Genomic DNA, 19200 nt, shown 5'->3' with positions numbered 1-19200 from the left:
TATAACGTAATACATGTTATTAAATTTTTAGTTTTTAAAAAACGAACACTAATGATTGAATTTGAACGTAATACATGTTATTACGAATCTCACCTTCTTACCAAGATTATTAATACTATGGATTAAATTCTTAATAAAAATTGTTATTTTTCAAGATAAATCCTAATAAAGTTTGTTGTGTGCATATAAAAGAAAAAAAAATGAGTTGAAAATGTTGGCGTTAAAATCAAAAAGATGTCTTAGATTGATGATGTTAGCAGGCCTAAAAATCTAAGTGTATGCATTCTTTAAGATATCAAGGAAAAGGAATATTGGAATGTGCTTTACTTAGGGAGAAGCTTACCGGAAAGCCGACCATTTCTGAAATTATATCAATTTTAACTTAAACTAATTATAACTCTTGTCAATCATAACTTCACATTTGATTAATGAAGTGAATAAAAACTTTTAACGAGGTTCAAAAATAAGTATGAATAATTTTATTTAAGATTAAAAAAACTATAAAAGTTATTATCCATGTTGTGGTTAACTATAGTACATAGGGTTTGTGTCTATTAAATATTAACTTTTTTATATAAATATAAATATAGTATAACTACAAATATATATTGAAGTTAATTTAATTAGATCACGAATTAGAATATAACTTGGTAAAATCTACCTATGGTAACCACATATGATGAGATTGCATTGCAAATGATAATTTTGTAAAGTGAGATTCAAACTTGGATACTCAAAGACTCGTGATTTTAACTTTTACCAATAATGCCAAGACTCATTGATAACCCTCTTATATTTGTGTATGCATGTTCTTATTCATTTATATAATGATGTTTTAAATTTTTTTTATTGGTGAATTATAATAACAGGGTAAAGTCTGAATAACTAGCACGACTCAAATTTAAACCACACTTGGAGCAGTAAACACTCTTGACCATCAAGTCATTATATGAGGTTCATGATGTTTTAATTATTAAAAAAACAATAAAGATTAAATTTTTTAAAAATCTAAATATATATGCATAGAGTCACATAATTAAATTTAAAAGTAAAATAAAAATTAAACGATTGGATACCAGACTTTACAAAGGCCTAGTTGCCTACTGATTTTAAACCATGGAGGTACAGTAATATTTGATGGTTAAGATGGAAAGGATAAAAACAAATAATTAAACTTTCTCTGACTAAATCAAAGTTAAAAAAAGGTACACTTTAATGGCTTTTTCTTTTTAAAATAATTTTTCCTTGTAATCTCCTCCTTGCATGAAAGTGAAAGAAATGCATAAAATCCACTAAGAAATTAAAGCCGAATTAAGCATACAACAAAGAAATAGTTACAACACCACCCTCTCATAGTTCAGCTTCATAATCCGAATCTCCCCCTTATATATACACATTTCCATTAGTGTTGATGAACTAGGAAATCATAATCATGGGGAAGAGAAAAGTGATGGCCACTGATGTTATTGATGAAGAGAAAGGAAATAACAATGTGGATGAAAAGCCGGCGATGGACGCTAATGTTGCTGCGGTTGCGGCGGCATTGAGTGGAGGCCGTCGTGCGAGAAAACGATTCGTGGGAGTGAGGCAAAGGCCGTCGGGGAGATGGGTGGCGGAGATTAAAGATACGATTCAAAAGATTAGGGTATGGTTGGGAACTTACGATACTGCTGAAGAAGCAGCCAGAGCTTACGATGAAGCTGCTTATTTGCTTCGTGGAGCCAATACTCGAACCAATTTCTGGCCTTTTTCACCATCTTCCATTTCCAAACCAGCCCTGCCTTCTAAAATCGCCAATCTTCTCTTGCTCAGGCTCAAAGCTAGAAATGATGCTGCTTCTGCATCTTCCAATATGCCTCCCAATTTTCCTCTTAACCAACTAGACACCATTTGCTTTGATGATTTCTTCAATGTTCCTGAAGACTGCAGCACCTCCTCTAGTGATTGCATGCGGGAGAGCTTCGGCTCAACTTGTGCTGATCCCAAATCACTTCATTTGGAGGATAATAATAATGTTGATGGGAACCCTGATTACGTGGGTTCGAAAGAAGACATCGATATCATGGATTTCCAGTTTTTGGATTCTTTTGGATCGTCATGTGATTACTGTTCTCCGTTTGAGATTGCGGAAGAAATGGTGGAGCCAGTGCAGGAGCAGCAAGAAGACATTAATAGCGATGACCTTGATCCCTGCATGCTTAGAGAGACGATGAAGAGAATGAAATATGAACGGAAGTTCTCGGCATCTCTTTACGCCTTCAATGGGATACCTGAATGCTTGAGGCTTAAACAGCATGAATCAGAAAATAATCACAACATCCAACAACAATGTCAACCATCTAATCTCAGAAACAGTAATAGTTGCGAAAATGAAATGAGATTGGAATTCAAGGAAGAAGATAATCAAGGAATAGGATCTTCATCAGCTTGTGAGATGTGGAGCTTACCTGATCTTCCTTCTATCACCTTCATCAATTAGTTTCCATTAATTTACTACTTACTGCTTCATTTTTATACTCTTAAAAAATAAGATTTTGCATACACAACAAACAAATACAATAATTTTTGTAAGCTTATCAACATTCAGTCAGGATTATTAGAATTTACAAGTCTTAATTTGAATCATTTCATGTGTTCTGTTTTCTAGTAGAGAAAATAAAGGAAGATAACATTATTTCAGCTTTGATAGCCAAAGTTTTACACTTTTCAGCTCAAGTAATTGCTACTAATAAAAAATTTTCATTGGCTGTTACTCATCTTATATATAAATTATATTGCTCCCATTTTTAGTCAATCCTATAGAATTTTATTATTAATGACAAGATTGAGGAAATGGATGAGCTATGGTGTGTTAATTACATGACTCTGTGAACGCAACCATGCATTAAATCCAAAATAAAAAGCCCATCACTGGAGTTTAAATACCCTATCATTACTGCTTCTCTTAAAGGCCCAAACAAAGGACAAGCCTAAGCTGTCTACCAAACACTACCAATTTGACTCCCATTAAAGAAGAGATCTTCAAGTTTTCTAAAATTATCGATTCCATCGCTTCGGATAGTTCAATTATATAAATCATAAAATGCGAATAATATATATCCTATGCATAAAATGTTTGAGTGAATTGATTAAATCAAAAGTACAATTAAACCAAAAGTAATACGGTTTGTCCTCGTTATAACAATCATTCGCTGTAATTGTCAAGTTTTTCACTTATAAAAGCAACCATCGTGGTTATTAAATACATTCTTTATTAAATTAGTTTTCTATAAAATATATTGTTTAAAATTTTAAGTAAAATTATAGATATTTCATATAAGCAAGTTTATTAATTATAATTTATTAAATAAGATGATCTTAATTAAAATATTGTTTTAATAAAATTTTTAAATTTCACATAAAAAAATCTATTAATTATATTTTATTAAATGGAATAATCTTCAAGGAGTGGGATTGAAGGTATCGATTCAATAAATTATTAAGTTCCTTAATTAAATATTTTATTGTGAATTTGAAACATCATTAACTTAAAACTTGATTACTTGAATTTAATAATTCATGATAAATTAATTAGTTTAATCTGATAACTCACACTGATTAATTTAACTTGTTAGATTTATGAACTTCATAATTAGTCGTGTGAAAGAATGTAAAATCGGATAGGTATAAAAGCAATTATGCATGCACATGTTATACGTCTTTTAATTTTGTTGATTTGTTTTCTACTTTCTTTTTTCTTTAACATAATTCTCACTTTCTTTGTTTGGTGGAAATTCACTAGATGATTTCTATGATAGGTTGACAATAATTATCCCTTCATACATCACATATATAATAAGGGTAATATGTGTATAACAATCGCCTAACGAGACTGTGACAAAGAAGGTTGAATACATATTAAATTGGTTGTATAAGAAATTTATTTATTTTTAAATTAAATTAAAAAAACCCTTTTAATACACTTGAATTTAAGAAACTAAGAATTTAAGATATTCCTAACACAACCAAAATATGAGTGTATTATAAAATTAATCTAAATTTAAACTTCTAATTGAGTTGATATCACAAATTAATTAGATACGAATTTAGGTGGAAAAAAGATGAATTAACTAAAATCATAAAAATATATATATTACTAACAAATATTGGGCGCAATGATAAAACACATTGTGTTTTTAAAGAAAAAACTATTATTCAAACCTTGAAGATAACATTATTAAGAGAGACAACTAACAACTTAATTTAGTGTATGAAGGGGGCATTTGTTGATTTCAATGTATACATTAGTGGGATTATAAATTAATTTAATTTCAAATAATAATAAAAAAGTACGTTCTTTAGAATAACTACCCACTTTCTTTAAAACAATATTCCACAAAGGTTTAAAAATTTAATACATTAGCTGGTTACAAAATAATTTAATTTTAAAAATAAAAATAAAAACTCACTTTCTTTACAATAACTACCCACTTTCTTTAAAACAATATTCCAAAGAAAAACCACCAACAAATTAAAAGTTTTATACGAGTGGGTGAAAACAAAATTATATAACAAATATATTAAATAAAAATTTATACAAAATTTAAATGAGGCTTTGAGTTAAAATTTTTGTATAAGAATAATTATTCTATACACAGTTAGTGAAGTAAAAAAACATTCACAAGTCAGTCTGGGTTAATGTTATTTATTTTTAATGTATAATAAAATAATAATTAAATAATTAAAAAAAACATTTGGCATCATTTTAAGTTTGCTTGTGGTAGCACCGGACTGAATAATTACTCTTCATATATATGGTGTTCTTAGTTCAAATTTTATCACAAATAAACTTTTTCTTAATTTATAAAAAATACAAAAGGAAACACTCTCGAAATAATAAAATTTACTTTATAAAAAAAATATTTTTTTAATAATTTTTCAACTGAATTAAAATTTAAATTAATAAATGATACTATCTCAATCAATTTCTTTATGATACTAGAGATTTATTTATTACATTATAGGGTGGGATTTATTTAATGAGTATTTAAAGAAATCCAATATAATCTAGGCCTGACTCTTAAATATTATATTTTTTTATTAGATTTTTTTTAAGTGATATCTCATCTATTTTATTAAATATATATATATAATATGTATGGGTCATATTTTTATTGGTTGATTTTGTTTTTAGGTAAAATGAGTAATCTAAGTAATAAAAAAAACAAAGTAAAAAAATAATACAATTTAAGAGCCAATTTTATAAGGGTAAACTACATTCAAAGTCACTAAAGTATTAGTTAGTTTACATTTGTTCATTCAATTTCAAAAAAATTACAAAATGGTCATTTAGTTATTCAAAAGTTTTCATTTAAGTTATTGAACTATTCAAAATTTTTATTTATGTTACTGAATTGTTAATTTTTTTTAAAAACAGTCTGGCTAATAAGCTTCAAGTGACAATTCGATAATCAGTAAAGTAAATTAGTACCCATCGATGAATAGAATAATATACATTAGATCCAAGCTAATCTGATGGTCAGTGTTAAAAACCGAAGAAAAAAGTTGTTTAGATTTTGGTATACATATTCGTTATATTCAAAGTTGTTTCACGAAAATAACTGAATTGTAGACAAGAAAGTTGATTAGTGTAGGCGGTAAACATATAATACCATATAGTAACGATTTTAACAAGACAATGACTTAAATGAAAGCTTTCAAATAGTTCAATGACCACTTTATAATTTTTTAAAGTTAAATGATCAACACATAAACTTACTAATAGTTTAGTGACCTTAGATGTAATTTATCCGTTTTATAATTAAACCTATAATTTATTGTCCTTTTTGGTAGTTTACGGACAGTTTTATTCAACGGAATTTAACTCAAATCTTGTAAACGATGTGAAATTGAATGGACGTGGAAGTATTCAAATATCTACTACTACTGATCTCAATAAATTAAGCCATTGGACACACTGGACTTTAATGCTTTGCCATCTTTTTAGTCAAAACTTTTAATTTTCCCACAAAACAAAATAAAATAAGCAATTTTTTTAAAACCTTGGATCTTGAACTATTGGCAGAACAGCACGTTAAATGTACATATTTCCGAGCTCATAAAGGAGAAAAAATAAATGTATAATTATTTTTTCGCCTCTAATTTTATAAAAAAATTATTTTAGTCTTTTTTTAATTTTATTTTTTTAGCCATTAAACTTATATTTTTTGTCAAATAACCCAAATAACCCTAAAATGGATGAAAAATTTAATGTTTATCAACTTTACTGATTTCACATGGCTTGCCATATAAATGACACGTTAGTATTTAATTATTTTTTAAAATTTTAGAATTTTTTATATAATTTTAACATTTTTTAATCATTAAAAAGTTTATATATATATATTAAAATTTTAAATTTAAAAAAAACTAATTAAATTTTGACGTGTCATTCATGTGGCAACCCAAGTGTATGTAATGTCAACAAAGTTAAAAAAATTGTAAATTTTTCTCTTCATTTTTAGGGTGATTTGACAAAAAAAAAAAGAGAAAGCAAAATTAAGGATTAAAAAAGATGAAAATTAAATAGAGAACTAAAATAATTTTTTTTATAAAATTAGAGAACCAAATAATTTATTATGCCAAAAATAAAACCCACATTTAAACCTACTTGTTAATAAATCAAAATGTTAATAAAATTATGAATGAATTTGGCTAAATTATGAAATAATATATGCATTAATAACTTATTTTTTTGTTAAATCTAGTAATATTAAGTATAAAAGATTTTTAAAATTACCAATTAAAATAATATTTTAAAATCCATATAACTATAAAAATAATTATACATGTCAAATCAAATTGAAATTAGAGTATATCTAAAATCACTCAAACTTAAAATATATTGTTATTACATTAAGGAAATGATTGTATGAAACAGTGACACATTATTATTTGTATATTTTTTTCAATAATTTTATATAACATCGGTATTTTCAATTTGAAAAAAATTAAATCTAATTTAAATTTTTAAAATTTAAAATAAAATTATTAATGTTGCGTAAAATTGTTATAAAAATCTATTCAAACTTTGTTTTTCCTCAAAATTTGGTAGGGGATTTGACATTCAAAACCAAAATTGCAAAGAAAAAGAGGTTCAGTGCAAATGTAGCTAAGTTTGAAGGCAAAATAATTGAGTAGGTGAGTTTTTAAGTGAGTGATTTAATTCCCTATTAAATATTATCCTAAGACCAATGAGATATATGTTAGTGGTGTGTTGAGATGACTCTCCTCTAACCACAAATTAGTCTTTGGGTTTGGTCTACTTTGTCCCAAACAAGTGTTCATGTTTTCACGTATTCTATTCTCCCCTTAGATAACAACTTTTTTTTTTTAATTACTCAGTTAAAAATCATTTATAAAACTAGAGTTATAGTATATATTTCATTATTTACTTCAAACAGCCTTCTCTTTCATCGATAGTTACAAGATTTGACTTTAGGGCTATGTAGAAATATACAAATATTGACTTCAAACTAATGTCCCAATACCTAATACTGTTTCCTTTGCTTCTTCAACAGGTTGGTGAGATGGAGAATTGGAGACAAATTTTTTACTTGAATTCATCTAAAAACTCCCCCTTTACGGCTCAACCACTTTCCCACATTGCCTCAAACCTCTTTTTGTTGCATTGCCTCTCCACTTAATGACAAATTCAACCAATCATTGCATATAATATATGCCCAAACTTCCCACTTTAAACCCTTTTGTTTTTAGTTATTATTTATGTAATCAGACACAAACTCAAACCATTCATCTTACTATCATATACATTTAACAAATCCTATTTTTTTTGTAATTAAAACAAAAATGAGAGGACAATAATAATAATAATAATAAAACTCAATCTGAAATTGAAAGTTGGGTTGGAGACAACCATACCAATATCGTTTTTATAATTAAAACCCATCATATTTTTTAAATAAATATTTGAAATCTGAAAATAAAATAAGGATTGCAAAGATCAAATATCACACCATCAAGATCCTAAGCAAAACAATTAAATTTTATATTCCTTAAGCTACCACTTTCATTTATTTATAAATGTCCCACAAAGAAAAAAAGAAGAAGCTAGAAATATAATAATCAATATGGAACAACCCTAAAATTGTTTAATGTCCATACGGTGTCGTTTTCATGGAGTAGCTGCACACGAACGCGCAATCGTAATAATTTGCCTCTCTGCCATGATGGAGACATATTTGTGCTTTCATTTTTCTTTTTAACTAATTAACTTAATTTTTTCCTAAAAACCAACATCACTTTAATTGCAACGTTTTTAACTTATTTAAACAAGTTTTAATTTTGATGTTATTATATTTTCATGAAAATTGTTTTCCAATTAAATTTAAATATTTAATATCTTTTGTGATTGCACACGAAATTAGCCAATAAATTAGAAAGGAATCAATGATTTGATAATTTTACCCAAAAGAAACCTTTTGTGAAACTCAATGATTATTTGATAGTTTCTATGACAAACACGTGTTTTCTTATTTGGCTTGCTATCTATGATCCATAAAATTACACCACTCAAAAAGTTAATTATCTTTAAAATGAAACGTAATTAATGATGAGAAAACAGAGATTCAATGAACCGCTTCTAAGCGGAGGTTTTGGACTGTAAGATCATTATATTTTCTTTCCTTTGTAAAATACAAGTAGGATTAACATTTAACACAAATACAGTAATGCCCGCGAAATCTCGGGCGACAAAGAAAATAAATAAAAATAATAAAAACCCCACAGGCAGTAATTGAGCGCAGAAAAGAAAGACAACATTTAAAAGGTGAGGTTTGCAGAGTAAGGATCTGTTTACAACGGAAGAGTCACAGTTTCTTCTCTGTCTTTTTTTTTTTTTCGTATTTTCTCTGATTTTTCAGCTCTGTATCGATCTTAGATAGTGATTGAGAAAGAGGGACAGAGACTGTGACAGGAATTCAAAGTGTCCCAAGTGAAGAAACAGCTGTTCCTCCTCCATATCCGGACTTTAACCTTGCTCTCTTTCTCTCCATAGGTTCTTCTCTCCACTTGTTTTTTTTGTTCCTTCAAACTTGATTGAGTTTTGTCATTCGTATTGCTTACTGAAAGCTTGTCGTTTTCGTTTCTTTTTTTTTTCTCTTTTTTAAATGTTTTACAGTAATCATGATCGTTTCAACTTCGAAACTTGATTTGATTCCGTTTTCATTATGATTTTGCTCTATTTTTTTTCTTTATCAAATATAACTATTTTCGTACTAGTTTTGTAAGTTTCTTTTTTATCTAGCAATATTTGATATAACTATATATATATATTTGAAAATTCCTAGTTTAAGGATTAGTCACTCTGATTTTCTAAATACATACTTAGGGATCTAATCATGTGGTGGGGCGTTTTTTTTTTTTTTTTGGGGGGGGGGAGACTTCAATGATTAGACGAAATAATTTGTTGTTATCTTAGCCAACGGTGTCTCTTTTAGGTTTCGAAATTGAGGATGTTTTGCAAGTGTCTTTTGGAATTTCTCAACATAATTATGATAAAATTATATTGGTTTTTTAGTTGCATTTTTTTTTAATACACATTATTGATGTTCAGGTAGGAAAGTTTTAGTTTTGGTCAAGCTTCTTAGGCGATCCAATGGAATAAGCTTCGCTTGATGTGATTTTGATTGGATAAGGAATCTCCAAACGAGTGCTTTTTCTTTTGGAATGACTTTAAGGTATGAGCCAAATTCTTATAGTAATTTACTAGTTTGTTTAGCCAAGTTCATCAAATTTTCAGTCTATTTTGTGCATGTCTCGGTCATGCAATGGGTTTCCAGGTTCTTAGCCGAAAGTAGCAATGAGTTTATCTGTTTTTAAGAACAGATGATATAACCACATTTCGAGTTTGGAATAATTCGCTCGTTCATTGCTAATATTATTTTTCCATGCTGCATTCATGGATGTTTAATTCATAGGTTGTCTTCTTAGGATGGTACTAGGTCCTCATGTTTTTTTTATGTTGCTTTGCAACATTTGATTCATTTGTCTTGGACTAATCTGCAGGTTAGTGGTTCCTTTGTGCCTGATTCAGCTTCACTAGTAGCAGTTGTGATAAAAGATTATCAGCATAATGGGCGGCTGTGTCTCCGTACATAGTGAAAAGGCACAATCAAGGCCGCACAAAGGACGCTTTGGCAGATTCTGCAAGAACCGTGGGAAAATCGCCACTTCCATTCCTGATGAATGCATGAAAAGGATGAGCGATGCTGGGAGTCATGTAACAGATATTGCTGTTAGTGAATATGTTCAGAAGGGTGCTTCAACCACCTGCAATTGTAAGCGCTCAGAGTTGTCTAATGTGGCATTTCATCTAACCCAGCTACAATGGAACCACGGTCAAATTGATGCCAATGGTCTCTTCTTCTATTCATCTCTCACTGCAAAATTTCTGATATATATTACATATACATATATGCATATGCATGGTGAATGCTTTTCGCATTTGTGCTTGTTAGGAGATATTTTCTACATATTTCCTAGCTTATTGAAATCCAAACAATTTGTAACTGTAGAAATGAAATTATTTTGCAGGAAGATGCCAAGAGGAAGTATGGTTCGATTCTGTTAGCACTATGGAGTCCGAGTCAGATGATGATGCTGGCAGTGTATATGGAGGTAATGCAGTTGCATCTTATTGCAACCAAGTTATATTTCTTCCGACTATGATTTTCAATGTTCAGTTGGTTGGCAAAGCTTACACTTTTTTCTCCCCTTTTGTTGCTGCCTCCAGATGCATTTTCTTCATTAGGTAATCCGATAGGGAATATTTCAAATGCACAAGTGCTTCAGTACGGAAGTTCATCATGCCTTGTTGATAACGGGTCTAAACATGAAAGAGTGTATGAAAGTTACAGCTCTAAGGGCCGCAAAGATGGCACGGTTGATTCGGGGGAGAAAACCCAAGAAAGCCGAAAGAAATCAACAGTTATCATGCTTACCGTGAAGAGGAAATCTTTTGACGGTAAAATCTTGGAATTTTGTAAAGTAGACCTCTTAATTGAACTTGTAGGAACATTCTGATAAAAAATATATATGCATAATTCATGATATTTGTGAATTATAGCATTAGTATATACTCTAAAAATCAAAACAGAATCAAACGAATAGCCTTTCTATCTTTCAACTAGGGCTAACAAATTTGTTAACAGGTGCAGCTGAGAGGTACTTATACCGTCCGAGAGCTGGACTTATAATTCCATGCTCAGGAGAGAAACCAACGGTAGGAAGCTGGTCGGAGATTTCTCCTTTGCTTTTTAAGCTCCGAGGCAAGAATTACTTTCGGTAAGCCATTTAGTTCACTGTTATCTGCATTCCATAATATATCATTTTCTTAAGTAGAACTGAAGTTCAGCCTTATCATGCAGAGATAAACAGAAGTTCCCTGCTCCTGATTGTAGCCCATATGTACCAATTGGGGTCGATTTATTTATCTGCCCTCGGAAAGTGAATCACATTGCTCAGCATCTCGAACTACCACACGTAAAAGCGCATGAAAAAGTGCCTGCACTTCTGATTGTTAATATACAGGTTCTTATTTCGGTCCTTATTGCCCCGGATAATGTCTTCTTTTCATCCTTGTTGGGTAAATTGTTTTTATGACATCTATAATTTGTTTGGTATACTTGTTGCAGGTTCCGACCTATCCAGCAAGCGTGTTTCTTGGTGATGCCAACGGGGAAGGCTTGAGCCTTGTATTATATTTTAAGGTCTCGGATACTTTTGACAAAGATATATCCCCTCACTTCCAGGACAGCATAAAGGTATTCCCCTTTCCAATTCCTCGTACAACTTAACATTCAATGTTAGCTACCAACGAATTAAGTACTGCCATTTTATGCTGTGCTTGGATATGGGGTTATGATTCTTCAATAACCCTTCGAATCCATGAAAATTTTGAAAATAAATTCATGCCAGATAATCACACTTGAGCTCAAGTAATATAGAGTAGGATCTATTCTTTCCACCTTGAAAAATATTTTAGTTGATATTAGTGTCCGTGCTTTGTTACAGAAATTTATTGAAGATGAAATGGAAAAGGTTAAAGGGTTTGCGAAAGAGTCCATTGTTCCTTTCAGAGAGAGGCTAAAAATTATGACCAGTTTAGTTAACCCAGACGAGCTTCAGTTAGGTTCTACTGAAAAGAAGCTTATTCAAGCTTATAACGATAAGCCAGTGCTTTCGCGTCCTCAACATAATTTTTATAAGGTAATTTATAGCTTTCTCTGCTGCTTTCACATATTGTATAGATGCATGTATATGCAAGGTTTGAAGGAATTCAAATACATGCAGTCAAATGATTCTACGTTGTTTCTACTTTTTACTTTTCGTGAAGTATTTACTGCCATCACATATTCGGACACAAGTATGGGATATGATCTTTCTAGCTATGCCTGGATAGTGTTGGCAGTTTTTCTAGGGCATGAACTAAGCCTAGGTTACTCAGGCTTGAGTCTGTGGATAGATTTTATTTCCGTACTTAATTCTGAAAACATTTTCAGTTGACGTCTTAAACAACATAGCCTACGCCTAGTGCATATAGTGTTTTAGAAAGCTGAACATGCAACCATTTTTTAACATCTTCCGAGGTTAAAAATTGCGTCTCCGTGTTGATCATGATGCAGGGACCAAATTACTTCGAGATCGACCTTGATATACACAGATTTAGCTACATATCTAGGAAAGGACTTGAATCGTTTCTAGACCGCATGAAGAATGGAATCATTAATCTGGGTTTGACTATTCAGGTGGCTTCTTTCCCATTTTCTCTGAATTTCCGAATAGGACGAAACTAAATAGAGGAGAAATTCATAACATTTAGTTTCTGGTGCAGGCACAAAAACCAGAGGAATTACCAGAGCAAGCCTTGTGTTGTCTGCGGCTGAATAAGATTGATTTTGTAAATCATGGCCAAATTCCTACCATTGTAAGTGTCAAAGATGATTAAAATGCAGATTTAAATTCAACACCATTGTTTGCATTCATTTATTTTATTATCTCTGCCTTGTAATTTTCATCATCTTTATCACACCAGCAAAGCAATTGACTAGATTATTGAGATCAAAGCTTGTTGTAAGGATTAACTATTTTGGTTTTCACCCATAAACAATAATTTTTCAATCTGATTTTGTGTCTCAAAGGGTGGGTTCCTCAGACTCATTCTTATGTTTTGACATACCCCCCAATTGGAACATAACATGAAAAGCATATAAACTAAAATACACTTTTGATACAGAAAAACATGTCAAAAATTATTATTAACGACCTTAAATTATTATCTAAGAGAAGTATCTTTAAAAAATGACAAATAAAATTGTCAATTATTTAAAATAAATTAAATTTAAATGGTCTTAAAGAATGCACTAAATTAGCAAAACCCATTCCATGCACTAAATGTGAAATGTGAAGGACGCCCCCCAGGAATTTACTTGGGGCCAATGTCTTTCAAAGCACAGATCTGCTCTTCACCCATTGCTGACATCACCGTCACAATCAGATCCTTCCCCTCTGCAAATCCAGTCTTTATCTACATTCACCAGACACTACATATTATTTTTAAATCACATATTCCTACCGACTTGGTCCAACATTGATATGATTATATGTTCGATATGTCTTTTTTTCAAGAGTTTCATATATTTGTAGAGTCCCCGTATCAATAGATAAACAGTGTCGATGACGAGTGTTGCAGCACGAGAATTCGGGGTATTTTATGAAAAATGAAGTGGGAGCAATACTAAAACATGGAAAATGGGTGAGAAACCATATGAAGTTGGATGAATTTGGCAATTTCAGGATAGCAAAAAGGAAAGAAATGAGATACCCATTTTGACATGCAAACTAACCTGTGTAAGCAGAAATTCATCAGTTGGAAGCCGAAGATCGTCCTTAGTGTTCCCACTTTCAGTCAGCAAGCTCACCTAAATCATTAGCGATATGATCAGAACATCGTCTAAAGCCCAAAAAAAATGTCAAAAACAAACCAAATAATAGGTTTTACAAATCCATCCTCGGAGATATCAATCAGCTGATAATCAGTGCGATTGACATGAGGAACCTGTAACCAAACAACAATTCTTTAGCGTCCAAAACCTACAATATAATGAGTAAAGCGAGCGAATAAGAAAGACTTACATCACAGTTGTGAGACGAAGGAACTATATCTTCCACCTTTTTCCCAGTGAAGATATCAATTCCAACAAAGTGACATTTTGCGTGTCCGTGCTTCCCAGTCTTGGAAGTTGAAACTTCCACAACCTGCAAAATTTCAACAACAAAAAAATATTATTTTAGTTAAGTAATAATTAAAAATCAAAGATAAAACCCTTCATTTCACTAATTTCGCCAAACAAATTCGGAGATTCAACAATTTATTTACAGATTTTGATAAATACATAAAAGAAATTCTGGTGATCTTAAAAATAAAGAGAAATAGCGGCATAAATGAACATAAACAATAAAATTAAAAAAAAAGTAACCTTGCAAGGCCGACTTTTGATGACGATATGACCATTCTTTCTAATGGTGCCGGCCTGCTGTGGAAATGTCTTAGAAGCTCCGGCGTCAGCTTTAGATTCAAAATGATGATCTTCATCAGACATGGCGATGAAGCTAAACAAGTCGCGGGTTTTTGGAGAAAGCGAGAGATACGGATCAAAGCAAAGCTTCGAAGTGGGAAATCGAGGGAGAGTAAGGAGAGTGAACGAGTTAGTTAGTGCGTGTAACTGATACTCAGCTTGAGATGTTTCCACGTGGGCTTCTTTGGGCCCCAGTATCACTCAAATCTGATATTTTAGCAATTACTACCATTTTTTTTCTATTTCTTTTTAATAAATCTGGTATTAACAGATAGATTATTGCTGGATGCAGATTTCTTTTTTCATACCCAAAAAAAACCAATTGAACTCAATTCAAGTCTTCGACAAACTCCAAATTTCCCATAGTACCAACCATGTAACCCTAAACACAATACAATCATGAATTATGATGACCAAATCTTACAAACAAAATACAATACATAAATTAAACATTATGTTATTATAGTTATAACACCCTCTTCGTGTTACTTCAAAATACCAGTGACAAGAAGAATACTGAATGAAGTACAAAAAAGTAAATGGCCTTTTAGTTCCCAGCCCAGTAGGGAGTCAGGTTCAGGATGCAAGAAACAGATTGATTTCGCAGACTCTGCCGGTGATCTGAAAATGAGCAAGCAAAGGGGTAACGATCATAAGTAAATGTTGAAAGTTCTTGCTATCTCGATCCAGACAGAATCAGGCTTCATTTTTAAATTATCAATAAATCTACCAGCAATCAATGACTAGAAGCACCTTCTCAATGTTGTACATACAAGAGTGTGCAGCTGTGTTCTTTTGATTGCCTATGCCTGATGCAGTCATTTCCTGCTTGAACTTCCATCAGGAACTGATCCGAGATGGCTTTCATCCAGTTTATGCACAATAATTTGTGGGGGGTTTTCTCTGTCTCCGGAAAATTGGAAATGATTCAATTAAAAAATTAATAACAAATGACAAGACACACTCAACTCCCTCTTTTTATTTATTTATTTATATAATATATATACTTTATAAAATCATGTAAACACGAGATGGTTTAGGTAATAGAAATCGAAGAACAACTAACATCTCAGTGGCCTCTTGGTAAGTATGGCTTGATGCAACAGCCAAAATTTGTCCTTCATTGTTGTATGTCAAGGATGCAATACTGTTTGCGCAACCAGGCAACTAAAACCAAAGAAAAGCAAAGTCAACAACGAATTTCTCTACAAATTGTTCTTCATTATTATCATAATTGCATTGTTTGACACTAGTTATTTAACATTTGCCTTCTAAAAGCGTTTTATTTGCTTAATGAAGGTCGCTATGGTATCAACCATCAGTTACATAAGCATATTATCCCAAACTAAAACCACTATTTGAGAGACTGAGGAATCATATGATGCACTTATCAAGAGTAACAGCACAAGAAGTAAAAGTAAAAAGAACACATAAGATCACCTCAAAGAGTCTTCTTCTACTTTTAGCATCCCATGCTGTAACATAACCCACATTATCACCGGTGACAAAAGCACCTGAGATGCTAAAACAGAAAGTACCATAAAAATCCCATTATGCAGCAATGTCCATAATCTACGAGAGGCTACTGATAGAAGAGCACATACAATGGGTTGAATGCAACGGCATTTACTGGTACTAGATGGTTTCTTCCATCTCTTGATCTTGGATGACATCGGAACATATACCTGCAAGCATGAGATGTATAAAGTAATGCATAATCCAATATCCGTAGGTATACTTTCAAAATTATGCCAAAGGCTAAGAAGGCTATTGAACGATATGCTTTCTGTTTAGGTCTAGAGGAAAATTTAACTTTAAGTGCTTTCAGATGCATGAATAAAATGGATTTATAAATTGACCCAGACCATGATTTTCAATGTTCAACTGTTAAAACGGTCCCAAAGTTATACGATTTTCAAAAACTAACCCCATATTGTTTGAACTGGACGGATATGAAATCTCTAATTTTACTCGTCCATCTACCGATCCAACAGCATATCCTGCATAGACATTAATCAGCTTTAAGGGCTGTATTAAGAAAGTTGAAAGTCATCTCAGAAAGTTGTATATTGAAGATTACGATTTCTGAAAGAAGGCTATGCATAAAATCATCACTCATGCGAAATTCACGGCTTGCTGTTTGGTCATAGGATATAATAGACCATTCGTCAACAAGTCTTCACAACATCATTACATGTAGAACCAACACAATCAAGAAATAATACCTTTCAAATAAGGAATTGAGGAGACACATCGTATTGGAACATCCATACAAAATTTATTTGATTGAACACATTTGTCTGAGTTACGCAAGTCATAAATATCTACTGATGATCCGACAGCCATTATTAATTCATATCCAGAGAGTGACATTGACTCCACTTCTGCATCTAGATTTCTCAGGTACACAAGTGGTTTTGCTCCAAAAATGTCCCAGGCTATGATCCTCTTATCAAAACCTGCAGTAATCACTTGACCTGAAATAATAGAATTAGGAGTTTAATTTCTACTAGAAATAAATCGGATTATAGAAACATATTTGAATGGTAATCTAAGATCTAAGGTTGTATTAAGGGCTGTTTTGGATGTTCATCAGAAAATTTCAATTTAAAGGGTCCTCATGGGAAATGGCCCCTCCAACATCAAGAACAAAACATTGTGCTGTCATATGAAATCATAAACTGACAAATACATTCTAAGAATTATATTGTTAACATTATTCACATAGTTGCATAGGTGCATATTTATAGATGTACATGCAATTAAAACTAACAACAGTGCTCTTGAAAGCCTTCTGAAAAGAGGACCAAGTTATTTATCAGCTAAAATTTCTTGATGACAGCATTGTCAAAGCCCCCGCTTATGTAACAACATGAAAAACAAAACATTCAGTTGCTCATCAACTTCTGCGAGGGAAGTACAGAACAGAGCAATATTCTTTAGAATATTCTCAATCTTTTTAGTGCTTAAGTTGTGAAAAACCCGATACACAAAATAGTGGACAGTTACAACGTTTATAGAAGGTTTAAGGTAATGGAACGATGTTTAGTTTCTTAGCTACATGAATTGCAAGGAAATTTAATTACAAAATGTAACCATCATTACTTGTTCACAGATTACCATGATAAAGTACATAGAAACAATCAGGAACCTTTAAGACAAATTACATTCGTTTGCCGATTGAAACAAGACAAAGACAAGTTGCGGGACATAAAAGTACGACAAAGTCTCTTGATGTATATGTTCCACATATGCACTTTTCTGTAGAAACGAAGTAGCTAACTTACGTGTTTCAGTAGAATATTCCACGCATGTTGCTATATCATCATGATTTCCTATTTTATTGCTGATTCCAGAATGCAAATCATACCTAGAAAAATAAAAGGATTTCCATATGTAAAGAAGCTTGGATTTACAAAAGAAAGTGGTTATATATTTCATGCTCTTAATCACATTTTAGCAATATCGTATAAAATTCAAAGCAGAAATCTTTTTCCCGAAGTCCAGTCAGAAAGAGTGATAATTAAAATTCCAAACTTTTTCCCGATTGAAATGACAATAAAGTTATTACCATAACAAAATTATCAAATTTACATAACAAAATTATTACCATGCATCAGATGCATGACCAAATGAGGTTAACAAGTAGGAAAATCTCATTTGCTCGCTAAATTCAACTCAACTAAGATTCACATTGCTTACTTTTTATAACTCATCAGATTATTACCGGTTAGGAACCTTTTTTTCATTCAGTTTAATAGTAGAAACCCTAACTGAAGAAGAAACCTCTCATGTAAGAGCTTAAATGAAAATTCAAATTCACTAAATCAATTAAAATGAAAAACCTTGTAATAGAACCATCAGAGGCAGCGCTGAATGCGACATATTCCTCCTGGAAACAACAGTCGAGAAGCGCAGCCTCGGACGGAGCTTCTAATCTAAGTTGAGAACAATCCACATCATACAGTCGAAGACACTGTTACAAATCAGAGAATCAAAATCAGTTCGAGCGATTGCAATTCATCGGCAAACAAAACTGAAATAAGACATAAGAGAAGACTACTGACGGGGTCCCAAGAAGAAATGAGGAGATTGTTGGACTGCGGCGCGAATCGGACCCTGGAAATCGCGTCTTGGATCGGATTCTTGAATTCCAAACAAGATCCGTTCATTGCAAATGCATCCAAGGAGAGTTCAATTCTTGAAAGAGTGTAGGCAAGTGAAATTTTCCCAAGTTTCACAATAGCTGATTGATGAGAAATCCTAAATCTAGAATCTTGATTTCAGTTAGAGATAAGTTATCCTGGATGGAGCCGAAGGGAAAAAAAGGTTGAAGACTCAAAAACTCAGAATTTTTTAAATTTCCCGCTCAGTGAATTCCTGGTAAATTTAAATTATAATGTAGATTTACGAAATTATCCGTTCCGTCTCCTCAAAAGTCAAAATTTCCCTTCCATTATCCATCTAGTCTGACATTAAAGCCCAACCGTAGTTAACTACACCTTTATTCATTATTGATAAATTTTTGTTTTAGTTATAATTCATCTATTTAAAAGTTTTTATT

The 19200-nt window shown here is 31.7% G+C and overlaps 4 protein-coding genes across 10 annotated transcripts; 2 read left to right on the top strand and 2 right to left on the bottom strand.

The window, feature by feature from the left end:
- The first annotated feature begins 1432 nt into the window (after positions 1 to 1432).
- On the top strand, positions 1433 to 2479 carry LOC107919347 (ethylene-responsive transcription factor ERN1). The gene has a single exon (XM_016848821.1). The coding sequence runs from the start codon at positions 1433 to 1435 to the stop codon at positions 2477 to 2479; it is 1047 nt and encodes a 348-aa protein (XP_016704310.1).
- A 6145-nt stretch (positions 2480 to 8624) lies between these two features.
- Positions 8625 to 13108, top strand: LOC107918547 (uncharacterized). 5 transcript variants are annotated; one of them, XM_041083146.1, is made up of 12 exons: positions 8625 to 8827; positions 8939 to 9055; positions 9614 to 9737; positions 10066 to 10415; positions 10594 to 10677; positions 10793 to 11023; positions 11211 to 11343; positions 11427 to 11589; positions 11694 to 11822; positions 12073 to 12267; positions 12684 to 12806; positions 12893 to 13108. In XM_041083146.1, the coding sequence occupies exons 4-12, from the start codon at positions 10133 to 10135 to the stop codon at positions 13004 to 13006; spliced, it is 1455 nt and encodes a 484-aa protein (XP_040939080.1). In that variant the 5' UTR covers positions 8625 to 8827; positions 8939 to 9055; positions 9614 to 9737; positions 10066 to 10132; the 3' UTR covers positions 13007 to 13108. The 5 variants fall into 5 exon arrangements, with proteins under 5 accessions (XP_040939080.1, XP_040939082.1, XP_040939078.1 ...); XM_041083148.1 differs by having other exon boundaries at positions 8688 to 8827; positions 11217 to 11343; XM_041083144.1 differs by having other exon boundaries at positions 8795 to 9055.
- A 181-nt stretch (positions 13109 to 13289) lies between these two features.
- Positions 13290 to 14772, bottom strand: LOC107918546 (eukaryotic translation initiation factor 5A-2). The gene is made up of 5 exons (XM_016848124.2): positions 14538 to 14772; positions 14194 to 14316; positions 14060 to 14116; positions 13905 to 13979; positions 13290 to 13585 (listed from the first exon to the last, which is right to left on the bottom strand). The coding sequence occupies exons 1-5, from the start codon at positions 14658 to 14660 to the stop codon at positions 13484 to 13486; spliced, it is 480 nt and encodes a 159-aa protein (XP_016703613.1). The 5' UTR covers positions 14661 to 14772; the 3' UTR covers positions 13290 to 13483.
- A 241-nt stretch (positions 14773 to 15013) lies between these two features.
- LOC107919542 (mitotic checkpoint protein BUB3.3) lies at positions 15014 to 19005 on the bottom strand. Of its 3 annotated transcripts, none has more exons than XR_005906374.1 (10): positions 18704 to 19005; positions 18482 to 18612; positions 17924 to 18006; positions 16862 to 17113; positions 16564 to 16636; positions 16241 to 16321; positions 16077 to 16158; positions 15703 to 15803; positions 15367 to 15539; positions 15014 to 15257 (listed from the first exon to the last, which is right to left on the bottom strand). XR_005906374.1 is itself a non-coding variant. In XM_016848986.2 (10 exons), exons 1-9 carry the CDS (start codon positions 18806 to 18808, stop codon positions 15455 to 15457), a joined length of 993 nt encoding a protein of 330 aa, XP_016704475.2. In that variant the 5' UTR covers positions 18809 to 19005; the 3' UTR covers positions 15014 to 15257; positions 15410 to 15454. The 3 variants fall into 3 exon arrangements, 1 of the variants encoding a protein (XP_016704475.2); XR_001690380.2 differs by having other exon boundaries at positions 15390 to 15539; positions 18704 to 19004; XM_016848986.2 differs by having other exon boundaries at positions 15410 to 15539.
- Between the last annotated feature and the right edge of the window lie 195 nt (positions 19006 to 19200).

This window comes from Gossypium hirsutum, chromosome A12, assembly GCF_007990345.1.
Source record: "Gossypium hirsutum isolate 1008001.06 chromosome A12, Gossypium_hirsutum_v2.1, whole genome shotgun sequence".
NCBI lineage: Eukaryota > Viridiplantae > Streptophyta > Magnoliopsida > Malvales > Malvaceae > Gossypium > Gossypium hirsutum.
Note: the sequence above shows the minus strand (reverse complement) of the source record. Positions and strands in the feature narration are given on the sequence as shown.

Bases quoted from the DNA above. Each gene is read 5' to 3' on its own strand.
- LOC107919542 (XM_016848986.2), bottom strand. From the start codon at position 18,808: ATGAACGGATCTTGTTTGGAATTCAAGAATCCGATCCAAGACGCGATT. The intron at 18,007-18,481 runs GTTTTTCATTTT...TTATTTTTCTAG, and splicing joins TCTGATGGTTCTATTACAAG to GTATGATTTGCATTCTGGAA. The intron at 16,637-16,861 runs GTATTATTTCTT...ATGTCTATGCAG, and splicing joins CTCAATTCCTTATTTGAAAG to GATATGCTGTTGGATCGGTA.
- LOC107918546 (XM_016848124.2), bottom strand. From the start codon at position 14,660: ATGTCTGATGAAGATCATCATTTTGAATCTAAAGCTGACGCCGGAGCT. The intron at 14,117-14,193 runs GTAAGTCTTTCT...GTTTGGTTACAG, and splicing joins CTTCGTCTCACAACTGTGAT to GTTCCTCATGTCAATCGCAC. The intron at 13,980-14,059 runs GTAAAACCTATT...CTAATGATTTAG, and splicing joins ATATCTCCGAGGATGGATTT to GTGAGCTTGCTGACTGAAAG.
- LOC107918547 (XM_041083146.1), top strand. From the start codon at position 10,133: ATGGGCGGCTGTGTCTCCGTACATAGTGAAAAGGCACAATCAAGGCCG. The intron at 10,678-10,792 runs GTAATGCAGTTG...TGCTGCCTCCAG, and splicing joins TGCTGGCAGTGTATATGGAG to ATGCATTTTCTTCATTAGGT. The intron at 11,823-12,072 runs GTATTCCCCTTT...GCTTTGTTACAG, and splicing joins ACTTCCAGGACAGCATAAAG to AAATTTATTGAAGATGAAAT.
- LOC107919347 (XM_016848821.1), top strand. From the start codon at position 1,433: ATGGGGAAGAGAAAAGTGATGGCCACTGATGTTATTGATGAAGAGAAA.